General features: G+C 41.3%; 1 protein-coding gene across 7 annotated transcripts in view; it reads left to right on the top strand.

Moving 5' to 3' along the window:
• The window catches only part of EHBP1 (EH domain binding protein 1), a 337,428-nt gene that overhangs the window by 122,199 nt on the left and 197,113 nt on the right, over positions 1 to 18,116 (top strand). For 4 of the 7 annotated variants that reach the window (XM_083175797.1, XM_083175794.1, XM_083175798.1 and 1 more), the window contains exons 8-10: positions 2,094 to 2,198; positions 4,185 to 4,310; positions 5,598 to 5,841. In XM_083175797.1, the coding sequence (XP_083031923.1) occupies positions 2,094 to 2,198; positions 4,185 to 4,310; positions 5,598 to 5,841 (475 nt within the window). The remainder of the gene's footprint in view (positions 1 to 2,093; positions 2,199 to 4,184; positions 4,311 to 5,597; positions 5,842 to 18,116) is intronic. The other 3 variants (XM_083175799.1, XM_083175796.1, XM_083175800.1) reach the window with 1 other exon arrangement.

Raw genomic sequence — 18,116 nt, 5'->3', positions numbered from 1 at the left:
TAGGTAAAGATGGGCGGACTGGCCCATTAACATATGGGAATGCCCAGCGTTTCGTGGGATGCTAATGGAACCGTGCCGAACATGGGGGGGGGCAGCTGACATCACCCGCCCACTTTCTCCCAAGTGCACATGCATATGTAAGGTTGCTCCACCTTACATATATGCCTGCACCTTCCACCTGCAACCATCGAAAGATGTGGGAGGGTTCCAGTGGCAAGCAAATGGATGTTTGAGTATGCACCTTGAAGACTTTTTCACTCTATAATTAAAAAGCGGCTCCAATTTCCATGTTTAGTGAGGCTGATTACCAATGAGAATTGTGTTTTGTGTATAAGTCTGTGGAATTTGTGGATGTGCACTAGTAAGTGTGAAAGGCTGGGGGTAGCAAGGCGTTTTGTGGTGTTTGTGACAGATCATATGTTATCTGGAAGATACTGTAAGTGCAGAGAAGGACACAAGACTGGTTAATCAGGGCCCTCGCTGAGAGGCTGTGTGATAAGGTGTTTCGGCTGTGGTTATATAAGCTCATTGAGGATAACAAGTCAACACTTGCTGGAACTTTCAAATAAATTCCCAAGTGTTGCTGGAAATGCTGTCTCTGTGCCCCAGTGCGTTTGATTTATTTTAATATTACAACTTGATGAATGCAGCCAGCTCATAACATAACCTCAGGTGACTCCATTAATGCATTAAAGATATTTTTTTGCACCTAGTGAGATGCCGAGATAATGAGGGGAACCTGTTATTATGGGCTTAGCCACCGGAATAACAAGGACTGCAGCTGTTCACAATGCCATAAATTCTCAAGTTTCCCCAACCAGCTCTCACAGTGACCAGAAAGATGATGTTACATCTTACTCTGGAACTTTCACATATGTTAGACGTTTATATGTAATTGCCGGCATACCTGTATTGTTGTACATGTTGTTATGTAGACAAATCTTCTATATGCATGTTCATGCATTGCTTATGCCTAGGTAAATAAATCCATCCGTAACCGGATAGATTTATAGGGCATAAGGATATTGCAAGAATGTGCGTCCGACTTGGTGCATTAATGTAATCATGGAGAGGATATACATTAAAGTAATCATGGAGAGGATATACATTATAGTGTCCTACATGTACTAGTATTACAATGCAGGATTACAATACTTATGTAGCTTTCCATGCTTAATTGTTGTAGGAGTCTTTCACCATGTGTTCAAGCCTTTCGAACCCCATGCAGTTCATCTTTCCTGCCTGGGATGCCGTGTTCAGCTGTGGTGCTTCTAGCACACTCTGGTCTGTATTACAGAGCTGAAATACAGACCAGGCTGTGCTTTAAGCACCACAACATGAGAGTGACACCCAGGCAAGAAAGAGGAACTGCATTGGTTTTGCAAGGTGCTAGAATGAACACTTACCATGTACATAGTACAAATGGTATCGCTTGGTTGTATCCATTCAACGCAACATTGTTTATGTGCTGCACATGTTTTTTAAATTAAACAAAATCTTGTACTGGCATCTGTTGCCATCAGTTAATTAGGTAGTTATTAATTTTTCTTAGCAGCCCTATTTATATAGTCACAGGGGCATAACTAGGCCCCATAGCAAACGTTTGTTAGGGCCCCCTATTTAGCAACTGATGGTGATAAACGGGAGCTGCCATATTGTGAACTGGACATGTGTTCTAGACAATGAAGGCTATGAATTAGCTAGCAATGGGGTTGGTGTCATGTCATTGGTCCTCAGTGAATTGATCTGCTGCATCCTCGATGTTATTGGTTCAGCCAGCAATACAGAGCCTCCACTGTGAGTACTTTGGTACACCATTGAAGGCCCTACTGTGATGAAATGACAGTACAGGTTTGCTGCAAGCTACTGGCCCAGAGGTCGTAGCGTGATAAACAGACTGAGCAGGGCTTGCGGTATTTATGTTCCTCATATAAGATCTCCTGTGTACTGTGCTCTCTGCTTCTTTATAACATTCACTTCCTTGCGGCCTAACCTCTGTTTTCTCTCCCTGGCCAGGGGCATGATGCTTTTTTGCTTTTTTTTCTCTAATAATCATTTGCCTTATAGCTGTCTTGACTGGCTTCTGTTTACAGAAATTGTAAACCAATTGAATGCCTTGAGCAACTTACATGAAGATCAGGATGATTCCCTAAAGCGAGCACACTTGCCTTCAGCGAAATCATCCAGTCCTAATGAAGGTCTATGGTTTTTCCTCTCTTTTCATCCCGTCTCTGAGTTGTCCGCTTACCTGTGCACACTGCCTCCTGCTTGTGTCTGCTTTCGTCTTGTGTCTCTGTGCCTCTGTGCCTCCCCCTCAGTGCTGTCTGTGGTAATTTGTAGTGAAACCAACAAGCATCAAGGTATTGGCAAAATATAAAGCGAATCGTGGTAAATAAAACACTTTTTTTCTCTCAACATGTGTTTCTGGTTTATTTGAATGCAGGCTTTGCTATTTCCACAAAGATCCCCAATATTTAAAATATTATTTATTTCCAGAACATATTGCTTTACCGAATCCTGTCATATGTTGACATAACTACAGTTTAAACCATAAATCTAATCTTAGAAATAAATCTCCGGTTCTTCTGAGCACCTAAAATGTGCAGGGTGCAGCCATAATGGGCTGCTGTTAGGTACCACATGTACATGTCCTACCAATCATATACTGAAATTTGGTTCCTGATAAATGGTTACTAAATCACATGAGCGGTATCAACCAATTATGTTTGACTTGCATAGCTTAGAGCTGACACAACACAGCTGTTACCGAGGTAGAACTATGGAGGGAAAGTATTCCCATCATTTTACGTTTCATTATATGTTTAGTGATTCATTGTTTTAATAGCTTTGACTTGTTTAGGACACATTATAGCTTGATACTAATTATTTCTCATGCTCCCATTAAACTGAAGCAGTCTAGATTAAAGAAACCTATAAAACGCAGCAAGCATGTGAACACTGTTGAATGACCCAGGTTTAATAGTGTTTTGGATAAACAACCAATACAGTATATGAGAATCATTTAATATTTCTAGTCCATACTGGTGTATACTGGTGACTGGCTCTAATGATTTCTTAGCAGCAGTGCAAAATTTCTGTTAAATATGCATTATGTGAAGATGCAAAGTGTTTTATATTAGGCCTAATGGTCTACATCAGTGGTAGCCAACGCCAGTCCTCAAGAGCTAACAGATGACATTTTCCAGACGATCTAGCTACTGTAAAGGTGCACTCATTACTCACTAACAGATTTTAAAACATCCACAGGTGGAGCTAATTACTTCACCTGTGATTCTGTGAGGAGATCTGGAAAACATTAACTGTTGGTAGCTTTCGGGGACTGGAGTTGTCTACCCCAGGTCTACATCTTGACTATTACATTTCCAATACCCCAGTACATCCCAGTACCAGGTCAGACCAGCACCAACCCTCGTCCAGCGCTTCATATTAAACCCGGGTTGCCCACTATATGGAGGGTGACCTGGGTTTAACCCTTCTTATAACCTGGGTTGAATTGCCGGGTTATAAGCTTGGGCACTTTCTCACCACACCCTGCACCGCCCACCCGGCAATAACCCGGGTGTGAAAGGGTTAGTAGATTTGATTGCATTTAATGGTATGTGGCCATTTTATGTAATTATTTTGTTTGTCTAAACAACCACATTTTGTCTGCAGTTTTCAAACACTTTGGATGACGATCTCGTTGAACTCATTTTTATTCAGACGGGCTCCCAACTCCTGCAGGCAATGTGATGGCATCCATTGACCATGCAGATTTCGGGCATCATTCAGTTACTATTGTAATTCTGCCTTTTATTGTGGGTTCTGAAGCATCTGCAGTCATTGATGCCTATACCTCCGCAATGCTGCTCATTTTTGCACATAAGGGTGCAGTCTGCTTTGCGGCTGCTTGTTATTGGTCAATACCCTTTATATGTATTCTAAATTTAGCACCTTTTTTATTTGGCAGTGTTGGTTTGCTACAAAATACAAGACTCATTTCAAGCCCTAGCATTACTTTATTTCAGCGCTGAATGGGGAACTTATAGTTCAGTATGGATTTTGTTTTATATATATATTTTGTATTTACTTTGTGTTGATTTTTGCACATCTGCACACATCCATTTGTGTAAAGGCCTGTGTTTACGAATGGTACTCTGAAGAAGTAATTCTATCTATTGTAGAACTAATAAACAAGTTAAATTTTCTGGATGAAGAGGATCAAGATTTAGAGAACTCGAGGTCACTTCCATTCGAAAGTTCTTCTGATGCCACAGAGCTAAACCCATTCGGAGATCCAGATGCCAAAGGTAGTCGTACAAAGAGCAATGGTTTGAAATATACAAGCCTATACCCATGGATCTGGTAGGGAGATCTATGTGATTGTTGGTTTTCACTACTACACTTTTTTATGGATAATTGATCTTATATAGTACAGCGAGTGTTGCAGTATATAAAGTCAAGGTGTTTTTTTTAAGGGGGGTGGTAATAAACACACCCATGGATTTTCTTTTTATTGGGGTTATTCAATTAGTGCCGATTTTTTTCCAACATTCCAGCACTTATCGATGATTTTCCACCAATGCAGTGTTTTACCAAAGGGAAACGGTGTTGGCGGAAAAAAGTCTGATGCGCAATCGAATAAAGAAAGTCTTTATTTGTATTTTTTTCCAGCTACCCGGAAAAAAAACCAGACTGATTGAATAACACCTATATCTGTCCCCTCCCTAGCTCAAGTTTGTACAGAAACCAGGTGCATGTTGCTTCCAAAATACATGCACAGAAAATAATTGTATGTGCAAAGTTGGTGCACCTGCCCTCTATCTGCATGTGTTGTTTTCTCCTAGTCATTGTCATCGGCGTGTGATTGCACTTAACCGGTACTAGGTGCAAAATATACTCCTCCAAACAAGTGTATTTACACTTAGCACACACCTTCAGTATACTTTGCCAACTTGAGAAAGCCCCAGTTACCGCCTCTTCTTTCACAAGTGTAGGTGTGACCAACTTGTGTACACTCAGTGTTCGCACATGCGACAACAGGTGTACATTCCACTTCATTTACATCTGTTCCCTTGTATCCGTCATCTTTTTACTTCCTGGTCCAGCAGTTTCTTCTTAGTAAAATACTAAGTTGGTTGGTTGTTTTTACCTGGCGATGTGCAGAACTGTATTCACCTCCCTATCCATTTGTTTTCAGTGTAAAGTTTAATTAATTGTCACCAAGGCTGAAGGATATTCATACACAGGCGGTTAAATCGAAACTACTGCTGTACCAATTTTAGTCACCCATGTTCAAGTATGGCTATCCTTATAGCCTATCCTAGAATCCATGTCTTGTGGACTGAGCTATGGAATGTTTAGCCACCCACTATTGTAGCTACCATAAAGTAGCTGTAACTAGTAGACAGAAGCAGACAGGTAATTACTGCATATTGTGGTCATGTACAGTATATTGTCTTATTATGCAACAATATTATTATATTACACCCACACGTGCTAGCGCGTGTGCCGCAACGCTAATTAATCATTTCTGCTTTAATTATAAAAATGTCCACAATTTTCATTCCTGCTTAAAGTGCGTATTTGTCTCTTAGAAACACCTGTAGAGAAACCCAAGGTTGAAGCATTCTACGATGACTACAACCCATTTAAGGACCCTGAGCCTACAACCTATTTTAACCCATTTGATGAGCCAGACGCAGGGCCTGAAGTGGTTATTGAACTTCATAAAGAATCCCCACCACAGCCGGCAAAGAGGAAGAATGCCAGACCTGTGGATATGACGAAATACCTCTACGCTAACAAAGCCAGGCGGCAGGAAGAGGATGATCTTGATGAGTGAGTGGAATCTATACACCTTTTATATGAACAGATGGGTTTGAGCGCTCACTGTATAAGCAGAATTTTCTCTTAAAATAACATGGCAAACCTAGGTAGTGTTTCTGACAATAGAGACATTTGATCCCACACGGTGAAATGGAGAAGTTGGACAAATGACGTGTACAACTCTTCTTATAAAAGTTGCTTTAGACATTGGAAGACGGCCCAACGATTCAAAGAGCCAACAGGAGACACTTCAATTCACAAATACAGAGTCTCTCTCTCTTTTTTTTTTTTCACCCACATTAAATAACACCTACACACAGGCCTAATCTGTTTTGGAGAGACATCAAATTTTACTACATTATTTATCCCTGGACAGTTAAACAACGACACGTATTATCAACCCTTGTGTTGTACGCATTTTATATTACAACGTTTTTCAAGTGAATTGAAGTAGAAACGAATACTGTTTAGATTACCATTTATTCCCTTTTATAAGCAATAGGCAGATCAACTTTGGGTTATGAACGTAAAACTGCATTTTAACTGGCACTATTGTTTTCTGTGCAGAGATAAAATTTAAATGGCATATTATACAAAATCTAAAAAAAAAAGTTATACTGTAGATTTTTTTTCCTGAATTTTGCATATAGAAGTCACAATCTGAAATAGCAGAAGCATGTTGCTTGTTAGTTATCATGCCGCGACCAAAGTTTCAGTGCTTACGATTGATAAATCTTGGCAACGGCATTTTTTAATGTAAGGTCAACTCATGAAAAATTGGGTTTTTCATGATATTTGAAATTTGTTTTGGACTTTTCCCATACTTGATCATCCATGTGAACTCTAATTTGGAAATGGTAAAGTGGCTCGACGCATGGATAGTGAAGAGGTACATTAATTTGGGGTCCTCTTTTTCATTTGTCGACACTTTGAAAAAGTGAAAAACATGTTGACCTTTTGTGAATTTTTGGCTTGTGTCCAACTTTTCAAATGTGTCAAGCTTGTGCAAGTCGACCTATTGTATGTGAGCTATTCCATACCTGTATAGATCACCCCAGTATGAGGAATAGCCCTCTGCTCCATTTCGATGGTCACCCAGGAGACCTCAGTGTTTTCTTCACTACTTTATTTTCGAGGAGTTTTCAAGATTTTTATCACATTGGTATTATTATGATTATTATTCTTTTGGCACCACCAGGGTTTTGCAGCACCTGACCAAGTACATTAAAAAAAAAATCAAAATAAGACAACAGCATCTTAGTGATAGGAAGTCAGTGTAGGAAAAGTACACGTGGAGTTCACCTAAAGAAAACATATAGAAGGAGAATAGGAGAGGTCCAAAAACAGAACCTTGAGGAACATCTACTGTTAGTGTGGAGAAAGTAGAGTCATGAGCAGAAACCGCAAAGGAATGGTCAGAGGTAAGGGGCTAGCCAGTAGCGTGAGTATTATGTAGACAAGGAGAGAAGGATTTGCAGAGAGGGTGGTCCACGGTGTCATAAATATAATAGATGTCAAGGAGAATGATATGAGAGTAATAGTTCTTGTGGTTTTGTAGCAAGGAGGTCACTGCTGACTTTTGTGAGGGCAGTTTCAGTGCAGTGGAGAGGATTGAAAGCAAACTGAAATCCATCAAGCAGGAAGTGGGAGGAACAAAAGATTCTATGGTGGTCATAGATAATAAGTTCAAGAAGTATGTAGGCAGTAGGGAAGAGAGAGAAGAGTCAGTAGTTGGAGAGAGCGTTAGGATCAATGGAGGAAGCCTGATGATAGAGAGATAATGTAAGAGGTCGGCAAGATAGGAAACATGCAAAGAAGGGAGGATTAGATGAGGCAGGAGGGGGATAGGGTCAAGCAAGGAAGCGGATGAGAACCATGAATGCAATTCCGAACAGAGTTGGTAAGATGTATCGGGGGGGGGGGGGGGGAGGCTTGGAACGGAAGGGTTGGGGTGCTGACAATCTAGTGGGATCTGATGTCCTGAAATATGGAGTGGAGTCAATTTTAGATGTGAAGTGGGTCGCAAATGACAGAGACAGGTCACCAACATTTTCCTTGAACATTATTGTGCAGAGACTCGAACTGTCACAAAACAGATTTTGTCACACATGCTGTTCCAGTCTTGCTTCTGAAACAGCAGGGGGGGGGGGGGGTGTACAGGAAACAGAGCGTTTTTTATCTGCTGTGTTTCCTAGGTATTAGAAATGTATTGTACCTTCTGTGTATTTGTCCACACAGGGAGATATATAACGGAGATGTTGGAGCTTATGTAATATTCTGTGACCTGTACTCTGTGTGAGAATTCTGCATAAATAAGATTCTGATATTAGTAACAATGTGCCAGAATGAAATCCATTAAAAAAGAAAATAAAAAAAGGGGAGAGATCATTCACTTCCGTCCAGTGTATGAGCAGTGTACTTATTACTAAAAGAAAACACGTAAAGCAGGGTGACAGGTGGTTACACGGGTAACCGTTGAGTTAATTAGTAATAGGTAATGCAGGGTGTGTGTGGTTATTATGCAGGAGCTTTACATTATATATACAGTTTAGGTATATAATTGCAGTGTGAACTATGTAACCTGTCAGTTTAGGTGTGGATTTATTGCACAGTAATTATTATGCTACAAAATAACAATTAAATATCCCCATCTTTGATATTAATGATTGCAGGCTTTCTGCTTATACTAGTATCAGTCTTCCCAATATTTTCGGGAACACAACACTGCTTTTCTAGACCAGCGGTTCTCAAACTGTGGGTCTCGACCCCAAAGTGGGTCCCGACCACCTCAGCAGCGGGTCACAACTCCATGTTGCTGACCATCAGTCTAATGTGTCTGTGGAAGGGGGGGGGGGACAGGTTAAAAGTCATTAATATCCCTTTCAGAGATACCACCCGGGATTTTAAACCCGGTACAATCCTGGGTTTTTAAAATTCCAGGGTCAATTGCAGGTGCACAGGTCCTGATTTTAGTCCCCGGGAATAGCCTTTCGGACATACGCTAGTCCCAGGATGATGCGTGTACACATGAAAAATCCCAGGGTTTTTGTTTTTGCATATGTCTGAAAGGGGTATTAGTAATCACCCACTGCCTCCCTTTTCCATCCCCCTGTCACCCTTTTCTAACCCCCCCCCCCCTCCTCCCATTACACACGGACTCCCTGTCACAATAGCACTCACTTCAATTACCTCACATGTGGCAGCCATTTTGCCATTATTTGCTGGGGTCCTCTATTATTGTTTTTATTGTCTGACGGAGTCCAGGGTCAAAATAGTTTAAGAACCCCTGCTCTAGACCTTGCCTCTGCCTCACCAGTAGTGCATGCTGGGTAACTAGGACATCGCGGATAGAAGTTACTGCGAATACAGTATATGCTTTCTCTGTAATAGAATCTGCATGTAGTCCAGGCACCAAAGATGGAGTTTGCTTTGTGTGTTTGTTTGCTTTGGGTGAAGACTGATTTTCTTGCTCTTTGTTGTGCTGGATCTAACCTATCTCTGATCAGCAGCTTTTTTTAGAAGAATTTCCTTTAGTGACTTGGCTCTGACTTGGCTGTGAACAAAAAGTTTGCCAATCCACCAACTGATAATACATGGTGCCTGGAACCAAATTACTCCGTTGTGTATTCATCCACCCAGAACACTGTGTATCATTGTGGCCTTGGGGCCTCATGAGGCAGTTTCTGATTCCAGCATGCTGCTATTTGGCTTGCTTGTTCTTTAGATTTTCCTTTTACATTTTATGCATGTTCTCTACTTAACTGCTTGGGGGCTTATGTATGAGCACAGTTCCTCTATCTCTGGAATTATGTTTATAAACCTATATTGCTTTCAGGGGTTACATTTTGTTATAGACAAGTTAAAAACCATTTACTCACTCTTCACAAAATACACTTGGATGTATTGTAGTCTACTGTATATCATGTGTAACATGTTCATTATCGTTTTGGCTGAAACGCTTAATGTTTTTAGGGTGACCATTTAAAAACATTATTTTGGTCTTTTACTGTCACCAGTATGTGACGTGGAGGCTCATTCAGATGTGGCTACAAAGCAGCTATTGTACATACATCGGTCAATGGTTTCTTACTGCATCTGCGTCTGAGCTGCAGTGCGCATTCGCAGAAAATGAATTGCGATCACATTGAGGAATCAGTGGCAAAGTGACTGACAGGAAGACAGCACTTGGTGGTGGTAACAAAAAGAGGTTGGCCAACGCAAACAAGCTATGGCTGTTAAGACAGCGTATTTTAGACTTGCATAAATTAGTTCCGAGCTCATTTGCTACTGGAGAGCCCTCTGTGTCCCGGGGGAGCATCTCAGCCTGTGCATTACAGACCACTCGAGTCTCCAACATGTCCAGTTTTGCAACGATGGTACCGCTGTTTCAGCAATTATACACCGTTGGACAAAACTGATGCGTCGGCAGTGGGTGTCCCTATAGTTTGATCAGCTTCTGCCTATGTTAGCATAAAATCACAATTGTATATACACCAAAAGATAGCAACAGCAGCGGCAAGAACAAGTGCACCTGGATTTTGCCCATATTCAGTAGTAATATATTGTTGTCTAATGTGTGAGTTATTGTGATTGAATTATGTAAAATCAAAGTGGTCTCGTTCCGTATGCAATTCTTTTTCTCTGAGTAAGATGTTCACCGTTGATTCCAGTCTTGGGCTAACTCGATTTGTGACACCTCAGAACTGGCTGCCGCCCTATTGAAATCTAATGCTCTTCACATACTCCTGATTGCATTAAGGTTTTAGTGGGAAAAGCACAGGTTGTGTAGGGGTGAAGAAAAAAAATACATTTGATGAATTACAACCTCTCAGTCGGGAACACTTCGATTCTTCATTTCCAAATTGGTCCATTTGTTTTGTTTTTTTTCCCAGAGGTTTTTTTTCCCATTAGCCATATTAGCCTCTGTGCTCTCTCGTCTTCAAAGTAATGCAAATGGGCTTTTTAATTTAGTGACTAGAAAGCAGGTCGAACCTTTAATGTCATGCAATTAGATTTGCTAAAGCTTCAAATAATAGGATGCACATTCCTGTATTGTGAAAAGCATTAATATAAGTGTGCCACGTATTTGTGTTCATTTACAAGTTATTATGTCATAAATAGGTTTCTATTTTTAGAATTCTTTTCACAGTTTTTTATTTCAAGACCGAATTGTGTGTTCTTTCCAAAAGCCAACAGTCCAGATTTGTGAGGGGAAAAAAAGTAGTTGTGACGGTTGGTGGTGGGCTTACATGTTCACCACAAACCGTTAAATGTATTAAATTTTTTTTATTTAATGCAACATATTTCTAAGATTTTACCGATAATCTCGGATTATACTACCACATAACTACTAGGTTTTTTTTTTTAAATCAGATCTATTTTTATTGATTTTTCCAAAAGAGACAAAAATCAAAAACAAAAACAAAAACAAAGTAGCAACCTATATAGTACATTAAACATAAAAGGAGAGTCACATTTCCCGGAAAAAAAACAAAAAAACAGAAAGAGCAGTAAAGTGTAATAACAACAATTACAACTGTCAGTGGGCATCCATTATACAATATTCCGAAGATGCTGTAATAATCTACAGTATAACCTTAAACAAAATAAATGTAAAGTAATAAAAATAAGCCAGAGTGTGCGTATGAGAGGCTGGGCAAACACCAAGGGGGAAGAGGAGCATCCAACAATTAAAATGCATATTAAGTATCCCGAGCAAGTGAGAGTTGTGAATCTTGCCAGAGAGCCGATACCCGGTCATATTTTTCTCTGCACACTTACGTTTGGCATACATAAAACGTTCATGCGAAATGGTGATGTTAACTAATATAACCCAAGATTAATGGGAAGGCAGTTCGAGGCCCATCCAAGAACGTGCAATATATCAACATATAATCGTAAGTATGTAGAGAGAGACTCCTCCAAGTCAAAAATACACTCACGGGGGGACATAAGAGGAACAGAAATACCCATACTAGCAATACTAGTATCATATAACTGCTAGTTACAAAAAGTTAAATAAGCAATTACAAATAATAGTATCAGATAACCAAATAAAAATGCCATATGTACCTTAACTACAGGATAATCCTAAAACTGTAACGCTTAAGCAAAAACATAAAAGGTACATTTAAGATAGACCAAGAGAGAGCAAACCTAAGACATAGGGCCTTATTCTAGTTCAATCTTAGAGGCAAATTCCTTCTTAGCTGGACAAAACCATGTGCACTGCAGGTGGGGCAGATGTAACATGTGCAGAGAGAATTAGATTTGGGTGGGGTTTTACTTCAAAGTGAGATCTATATTGCAGTGTAAAAATAAAGCAGTCAGTATTTTCCCTGCACAGAAACAAAATAACTCACCCAAATCTAATTCACTCTGCACATTTTACATCTGCCCCCCCCTGCAGTGCACATGGTGTTGTCCATCTAAGAATGATTTTGTCAGAGTGAACTAGAATTAAGGAACATAGTTCTGAGTGGGCCCTACGAACAGCCTAGATACAGGGAGGAAGTAGAGCATTAAAAACATGTGAGACCTTCCAGGAAGAACAAGTAGAAGGGGTGGTTTAGGAATGGGGACAGACAGAATATAGAAAAGAAGTGAGTTTTTGAGATAGCAATTTAAAGATTAGAGGTTGCAAATGAGTCTGTTTGAGTGAGGAAGAGTTCCATAGATGGGGAGAAGCATGGAAGAAGTTTTGGAAGTAGTAGTGAGAGGTGGTTATTAGAATGTAAAGAATGGAAAAGAGGTTTTAGTTAAAATAGCGTAAACGAGCTGCACTGTATTTTATGAAGATAAGGTTTAAGATGTATAAAGAGGATTTTGAAATGCATTGTAGCATTTAAACTTGAGCGAGGTCAAAGCCAGGTACGAGAAGGTAGCTGTAGACTAGGTGGGAGATAAGACAATGGACCAAATGTTATGAAGGAGGAAAAGGTGTTGAGGGTGTCAAAGGCAATCGAGAGGCTTTAGTGAGCACAAAGTTACCCTTTGACTTGGCTAAAATCTTTAGCATGGGCAGTTGTAGTGGAAAAGTTTGGAAGTCAGATTGGAAGGACAGAAAGTGGCTCAGGTAGTGTACTAATAGACAATTAGTTCCAAAGGTTTCGGAGAATCGTGGAGCAGAGAAATCTGCAGAATTTGGAGAGAACTAAGGACCTTATTTTGGTTCATTCTTTCTGACAAAATCCTTCTTAGATGGGCAAAACCATGTGCACTGCAGGTGGGGCAGATGTAACATGTGCAGAGAGAATTAGATTTGGGTGGGGTTTTACTTCAAAGTGAGATCTATATTGCAGTGTAAAAATAAAGCAGCCAGTATTTTCCCTGCACAGAAACAAAATTACTCACCCAAATCTAATTCTCTCTGCACATGTTACATCTGCCCCCCCTGCAGTGCACATGGTTTTGTCCATCTAAGAAGGATTTTGACAGAAAGAATGAACCAAAATAAGGCCCATAGTGTTGTGGTGTTTTCTTGAGGAAAGTTAAGATTTGAGTGCAGATGGGGAGCAAGAGTTGATGGGGAGAGAAAAGAGTTTATGTTTAGAAAGTCTCATTGAGAGAATTTGGTGCGGTCACAAAGAATCGTTTTTGTTTTTTTTCATGGCACCCCTAGGCAAAAAGTTTCTTATTGAGAAACCTAGAAAAGGATATGAACACAATTTCCTTAATTTAATATGTCATGGTAATGTTGGGTTGTACACATGTTTTATGATTGGCAGCCACCAGCATTGGTTTTGCATATTACATTGACCTTAAATAATTTGAATTGGCCATGGACCACCATACCGATGCACCCCTGCAAGTGTTTGCAGGCACCCCAGGATGCCACGGCGCACAGTTTCTGAACCACTGCCAATAGGTGGAAAGAACATGTGAGGTAAGACAGCCATCAGAGGGGGACTGTTGGGTCCAGACAGAAAGGGGGCCCAGGACTGGAGTCTATAAAGTATAATTTGTCATAAACAAAGATCACATTTCCCTTGAAGCAAAGTAGTGGTTGAGTAGATGGGCCAGTGCTACAGAACAACACAGATAATGGAGAGTGCTTCCAACTACGTATATAATGTGTCAGAGTTCTGTTCCCTTGATAGGAGTGAGGTTTGGCTGTGCATGTAGAACACAGTTCCTTTGCGGTACTCTGCATTATCTTGTATCTTTTTGAAAAGCTGAACAAAAGCAAAAAGTTTTTGTCTTCTTTCATCTTGTTGATCAATCATCACCCTTATCTTTATTTTCATGTCATGCTGTCTGCTTAAAGATAACTATAATGTTAAGTGAATTGACAACATGTTTTGATTTTAAACCCTTCTTTCCCCCTGGTTGTTGCCCTCTCATTATTCGTGTCTCTTTTCTGACCCACGCTTGCTTGTCCATTTTGCATCACTCTTTCTCATTTTGACACTTGACCTTCCTTTTATTTCTCAAGTGTGTCTGTTTGTCATGGGCAATGAAGTGGTAACACCTTTAATGTCCGTGTCAATCAGCAACAACTTGTTGCGTGTTAATTTCTTGGATGCCTACAGTTGCTTCGTATTTCTGTGATCAATAGCAAAGCTTTGTACTTTATTGGCAGAAAAGCAGCATCAGTTCAGAGCACATGTCCCTGATTAAAATAGAATTAAGGTTCCTGATGCAGGCATTTCCTTGGCTGTTTTAAGGCAGGACTTGACCACTTTTTTAAACCTAAGAGCCAAGATGAAAGTGTAGGAGCCAGACAAGCTAAAGGGTATGATGTGCACCATGCATTTTTATTTACATCGCATCGTATCTAGTTCAAAATGCATGCGATGTGCTACAGCAGCGTGTGTTATGATATGAACTAGATGCGGTCTAGTTAAAAAACAACATGCTGCACATACATTTTGTACCGTGTAATGCACAGGAGTGTGTGTGTGTGTGTGGGGGGGGGGGGGTTGGCCACCGCCATTACAGGTCCTGCACCGCTGAGAGGGGTTGAGGTGACAGGGCAACAGAAGAGAGTAACTGGGTGAGGTGAGAGGGGGTGGGGTGATGGGGAGAGGTGATGGAATTGGGTGTTGACAGGGGTTGAGGTGGAAGAGGAGAAGGTATGGAGAGGACGCAGGCGTCCTTCTTACTAATGGGCCTCCCTCTCCCCAGTGTTGGCCACCACTGCTTTGATCTCCCCAGCGCCGCCCGCCGTTGCTCCCCGGCAGAGGCTGGTGCTTCTTCCTGCTGATGCTTGGGATGGCTTTCACTTTGTCCAGGCGGCTGCTGCTCCAGGGGGGAAGAGGACGGAGGACAGTACTTCTAAAATTTGAGCCAGTCCTCAAATTGAGAGAGGTGAAGGTGGGGTCGGGCACCACTGCGCGTGCTGCTGCTGGCTTCCAGCAGGAGGGGGATAGGGGGGGTTGGGCACCGCTGCATGCATTCCCGCTGGCCTGGTCCTTTAGGAGGGGGAGAGGAGCCGCTGCCTTCCAGCAGGAGGGGGGGGAGGGGTCGCTGCCTTCTAGTAGGAGGGGGATGGGGGGGTCGGGAAATGCTGCCACTCACCTACCCATGACCAGATTCTGCTTCCTCCCTCACGGAAGAAGTATTTGTCGAGCACCTTATTTGTTTTATGGTGTGCGCCAGATTTACATACATCCCTTATGTATGTGGTTCTGCACAAGTGCAGAATTAGTTCTGTGTGATTGATTGCATTTCCCTCTGATCCGCAGCATGATTGACATGTGACATGTTGGGGCAAAATGGGACTAGCTGTGTTGATTGTTCCACAAAACAATGGTGTGCCATGGCTAGGCTTTGTGTGTTTAAAACCAGATTATCTAGCCCAATCATCATGATGGTGATCCAATACTGCATAATCTGCCACACCTCTCAGATTAGCACTAAAGGCAGGAGACCTCTTTTTGCTATAGACACCACCTGCTGCATTAGTATTTTTATGCTCCACTGTTGTTCCCATGCTCCAAGTTAGGGATATTGAAACTTAATTTGAGGTCTCTTAAGGTGCATGCAATTGGTTCGATTTGAGCTTCAGATTTTGACTATATAGTGAAAATTGTAAGTAAATTTAGCACAAATCGCAAAGTGTGAATACAGCTTGCCATACCGATGTGCACTCCACAGGCAAGCCAATTTTGATCTCAATTAAACCTAATGAAAGTCTCAAATTAATATAGTCAATATTGTATGGCACTGAGCTGTGCGGCTCTGCTGCACAGCCGCCTGCCCGCGCCCCCACACTGCTCATGAATGCACGGCACTGCTCCCGGCCGCAATCCCGCACTGCCGCTCCCGTCCATGCTCCACATGAGTAAATATGCATGAGGCATGTGGGGGGGGGGGGGGGTGATATTGATTGGGGAGGGCAATTCTGGGATTATGCATTTTTTTCCATCCCGGGATTGAAAAAATGCCCCAGGATTGGCATCCCTACCTCTGCCCGAGAGCATGGATGTCCTTATAACCTGGAATGACAATGTGCCTTGAGAACCGACCTACACATAAGGCATAAGCAATTTTGAGAGCCACATTAATATTCATGAGAATGCATTATGTACATTACCTAGGAACCAGTTTCTCATGCTTTATTATAAGGTGTCTTGGTGATGACACCGGTCCCTAGTCAGTTGATAGACAACATTCTACAGGTTACAGTCACAGGCTACAGGTGCAGTTTAATTATGTAACATTTAAATGCCTTCTAGAAAGGAGCAGTGACCTCTAATCCTAACTACTGTTGTAGCTCTGATTACAGGGGGTAAAGGGCCGAGAATCGCTGTGCAAGTGCATATTGGGGCACAGTGTGACTATATACTTCCCGTTCTTTACATCCTATATAATCTTCTGCTTTGTTTAGTTGAGTTGCTCATGCGTTTATCAGTTATTGGTGAACCCATTCTGTCTGAGACATACGCTCCTGTGAGCAGTACAAAGCCCTTTAGTGCCATCCAATAAGCTATGGGTTTTTTTTCCCAATGATAACACATGGATTCCCTATACAATGTAATTTATTCATTGGAACCATATCTCAAGTCTTATGTGTCTTATCTCAAGCAGTGCTTTTCTTTATATAGTCTTCATTCTAGCACCCTGCTCCTTGAAAAATCCTTGCAGTTCCTCCTTCCTACCTGGGGTGTCACTCTCTGCCGTGGTATTTCTACAACAGTCTGGTTTGTATCTCAGCATTGAGATAAACCAGACTGTTCTTGATGTACTACAGCAGACAGCGACACCCCTGTCAGAAAGGAGGAACTACAAGGATTTTACAATGAGCAGGGTGCTATGAATGAACACTATTTATACAGGTAGTATAGTTGTATTCCCTTCCTGTCCTTAACAGGAATAATTTGCCATAAACGGGAAAAATCCCCTATGTGGCAGCTGCTTCTGCTGGTAACTGTGGTTATGAATATAGGCTGTTAGCTGCCCCCTCTTTTTTTTTTTCAACCCCATTGCCAGGAGCTGTCAGAAGCAGCATCAGCTACAGAGGGTGTATTTCTGATTGTCTGCCAATTTATCTATTAGTGAATAAGGAAGGTAGGGTAAAATGAGGGCCCAGACTATTCTCTTTCGAAATAATTATTACGTGTGTGCTGGGATTCCAGCCAGAAATAAATATGTGCTCATGTTTCTACTAGAAGGCGATGGGAAGCTCTAAAACAGCAACTTGCAAATTTGTTTGATTTTCAATTTTGTGATTTAAATAGTAAACAAACGGCAAGTTCCCTTCTGACTATTTAGGATATGATACACCAGGGTGCACTAAAAAATCTCTTGAACATTGCCATCCAGTGGTCATATGAAACTTTGTTCAAAACCTGTTTTAGTTCAAAATAAGCACACAGCAATTCCTTTGTTTTCCCTAAATGGTCCTGATTAGGTATGATAATGGCCATAGTATTTCTGCTCTACCCTGTAGCAAAGTTAAGAATACTGGTGAAATTGGTCTAATCAAATCTATGGGGTATATTCATTTGCTGTCGGAACTTCCGTCTTGTCGAAAAGACGGCAGTTTCTGACTTAAATAGGTCAGAAGGGGTTCTGACTTATTTAAAAAGGGCTGTATTTTTTAGACCGGTACGAATGCTTTTGTAGGAAACGCAGCCAAATCCGACAGGTTTTGGCCCCGTTTCCGACCATCTCAATCTGACTTAAAAAAAAAAAAAGAAGAAGAAAATCAGATTAAGGCAGGGAGATGCTGCCGCTTGCTCCGACATTGTCCCACCTTTGCTCACCCAGTCTCTGCGCTGGCCAGGTGAGCAGCAATCAGCAACTAAATACGACAGTCCGATTTGGATGCTTAATTAATAGCC

Source organism: Crinia signifera, chromosome 3 (assembly GCF_055691185.1).
Source record: "Crinia signifera chromosome 3, ASM5569118v1, whole genome shotgun sequence".
Classification (NCBI taxonomy): domain Eukaryota; kingdom Metazoa; phylum Chordata; class Amphibia; order Anura; family Myobatrachidae; genus Crinia; species Crinia signifera.
This window is presented reverse-complemented; position numbering and strand designations above follow the sequence as displayed.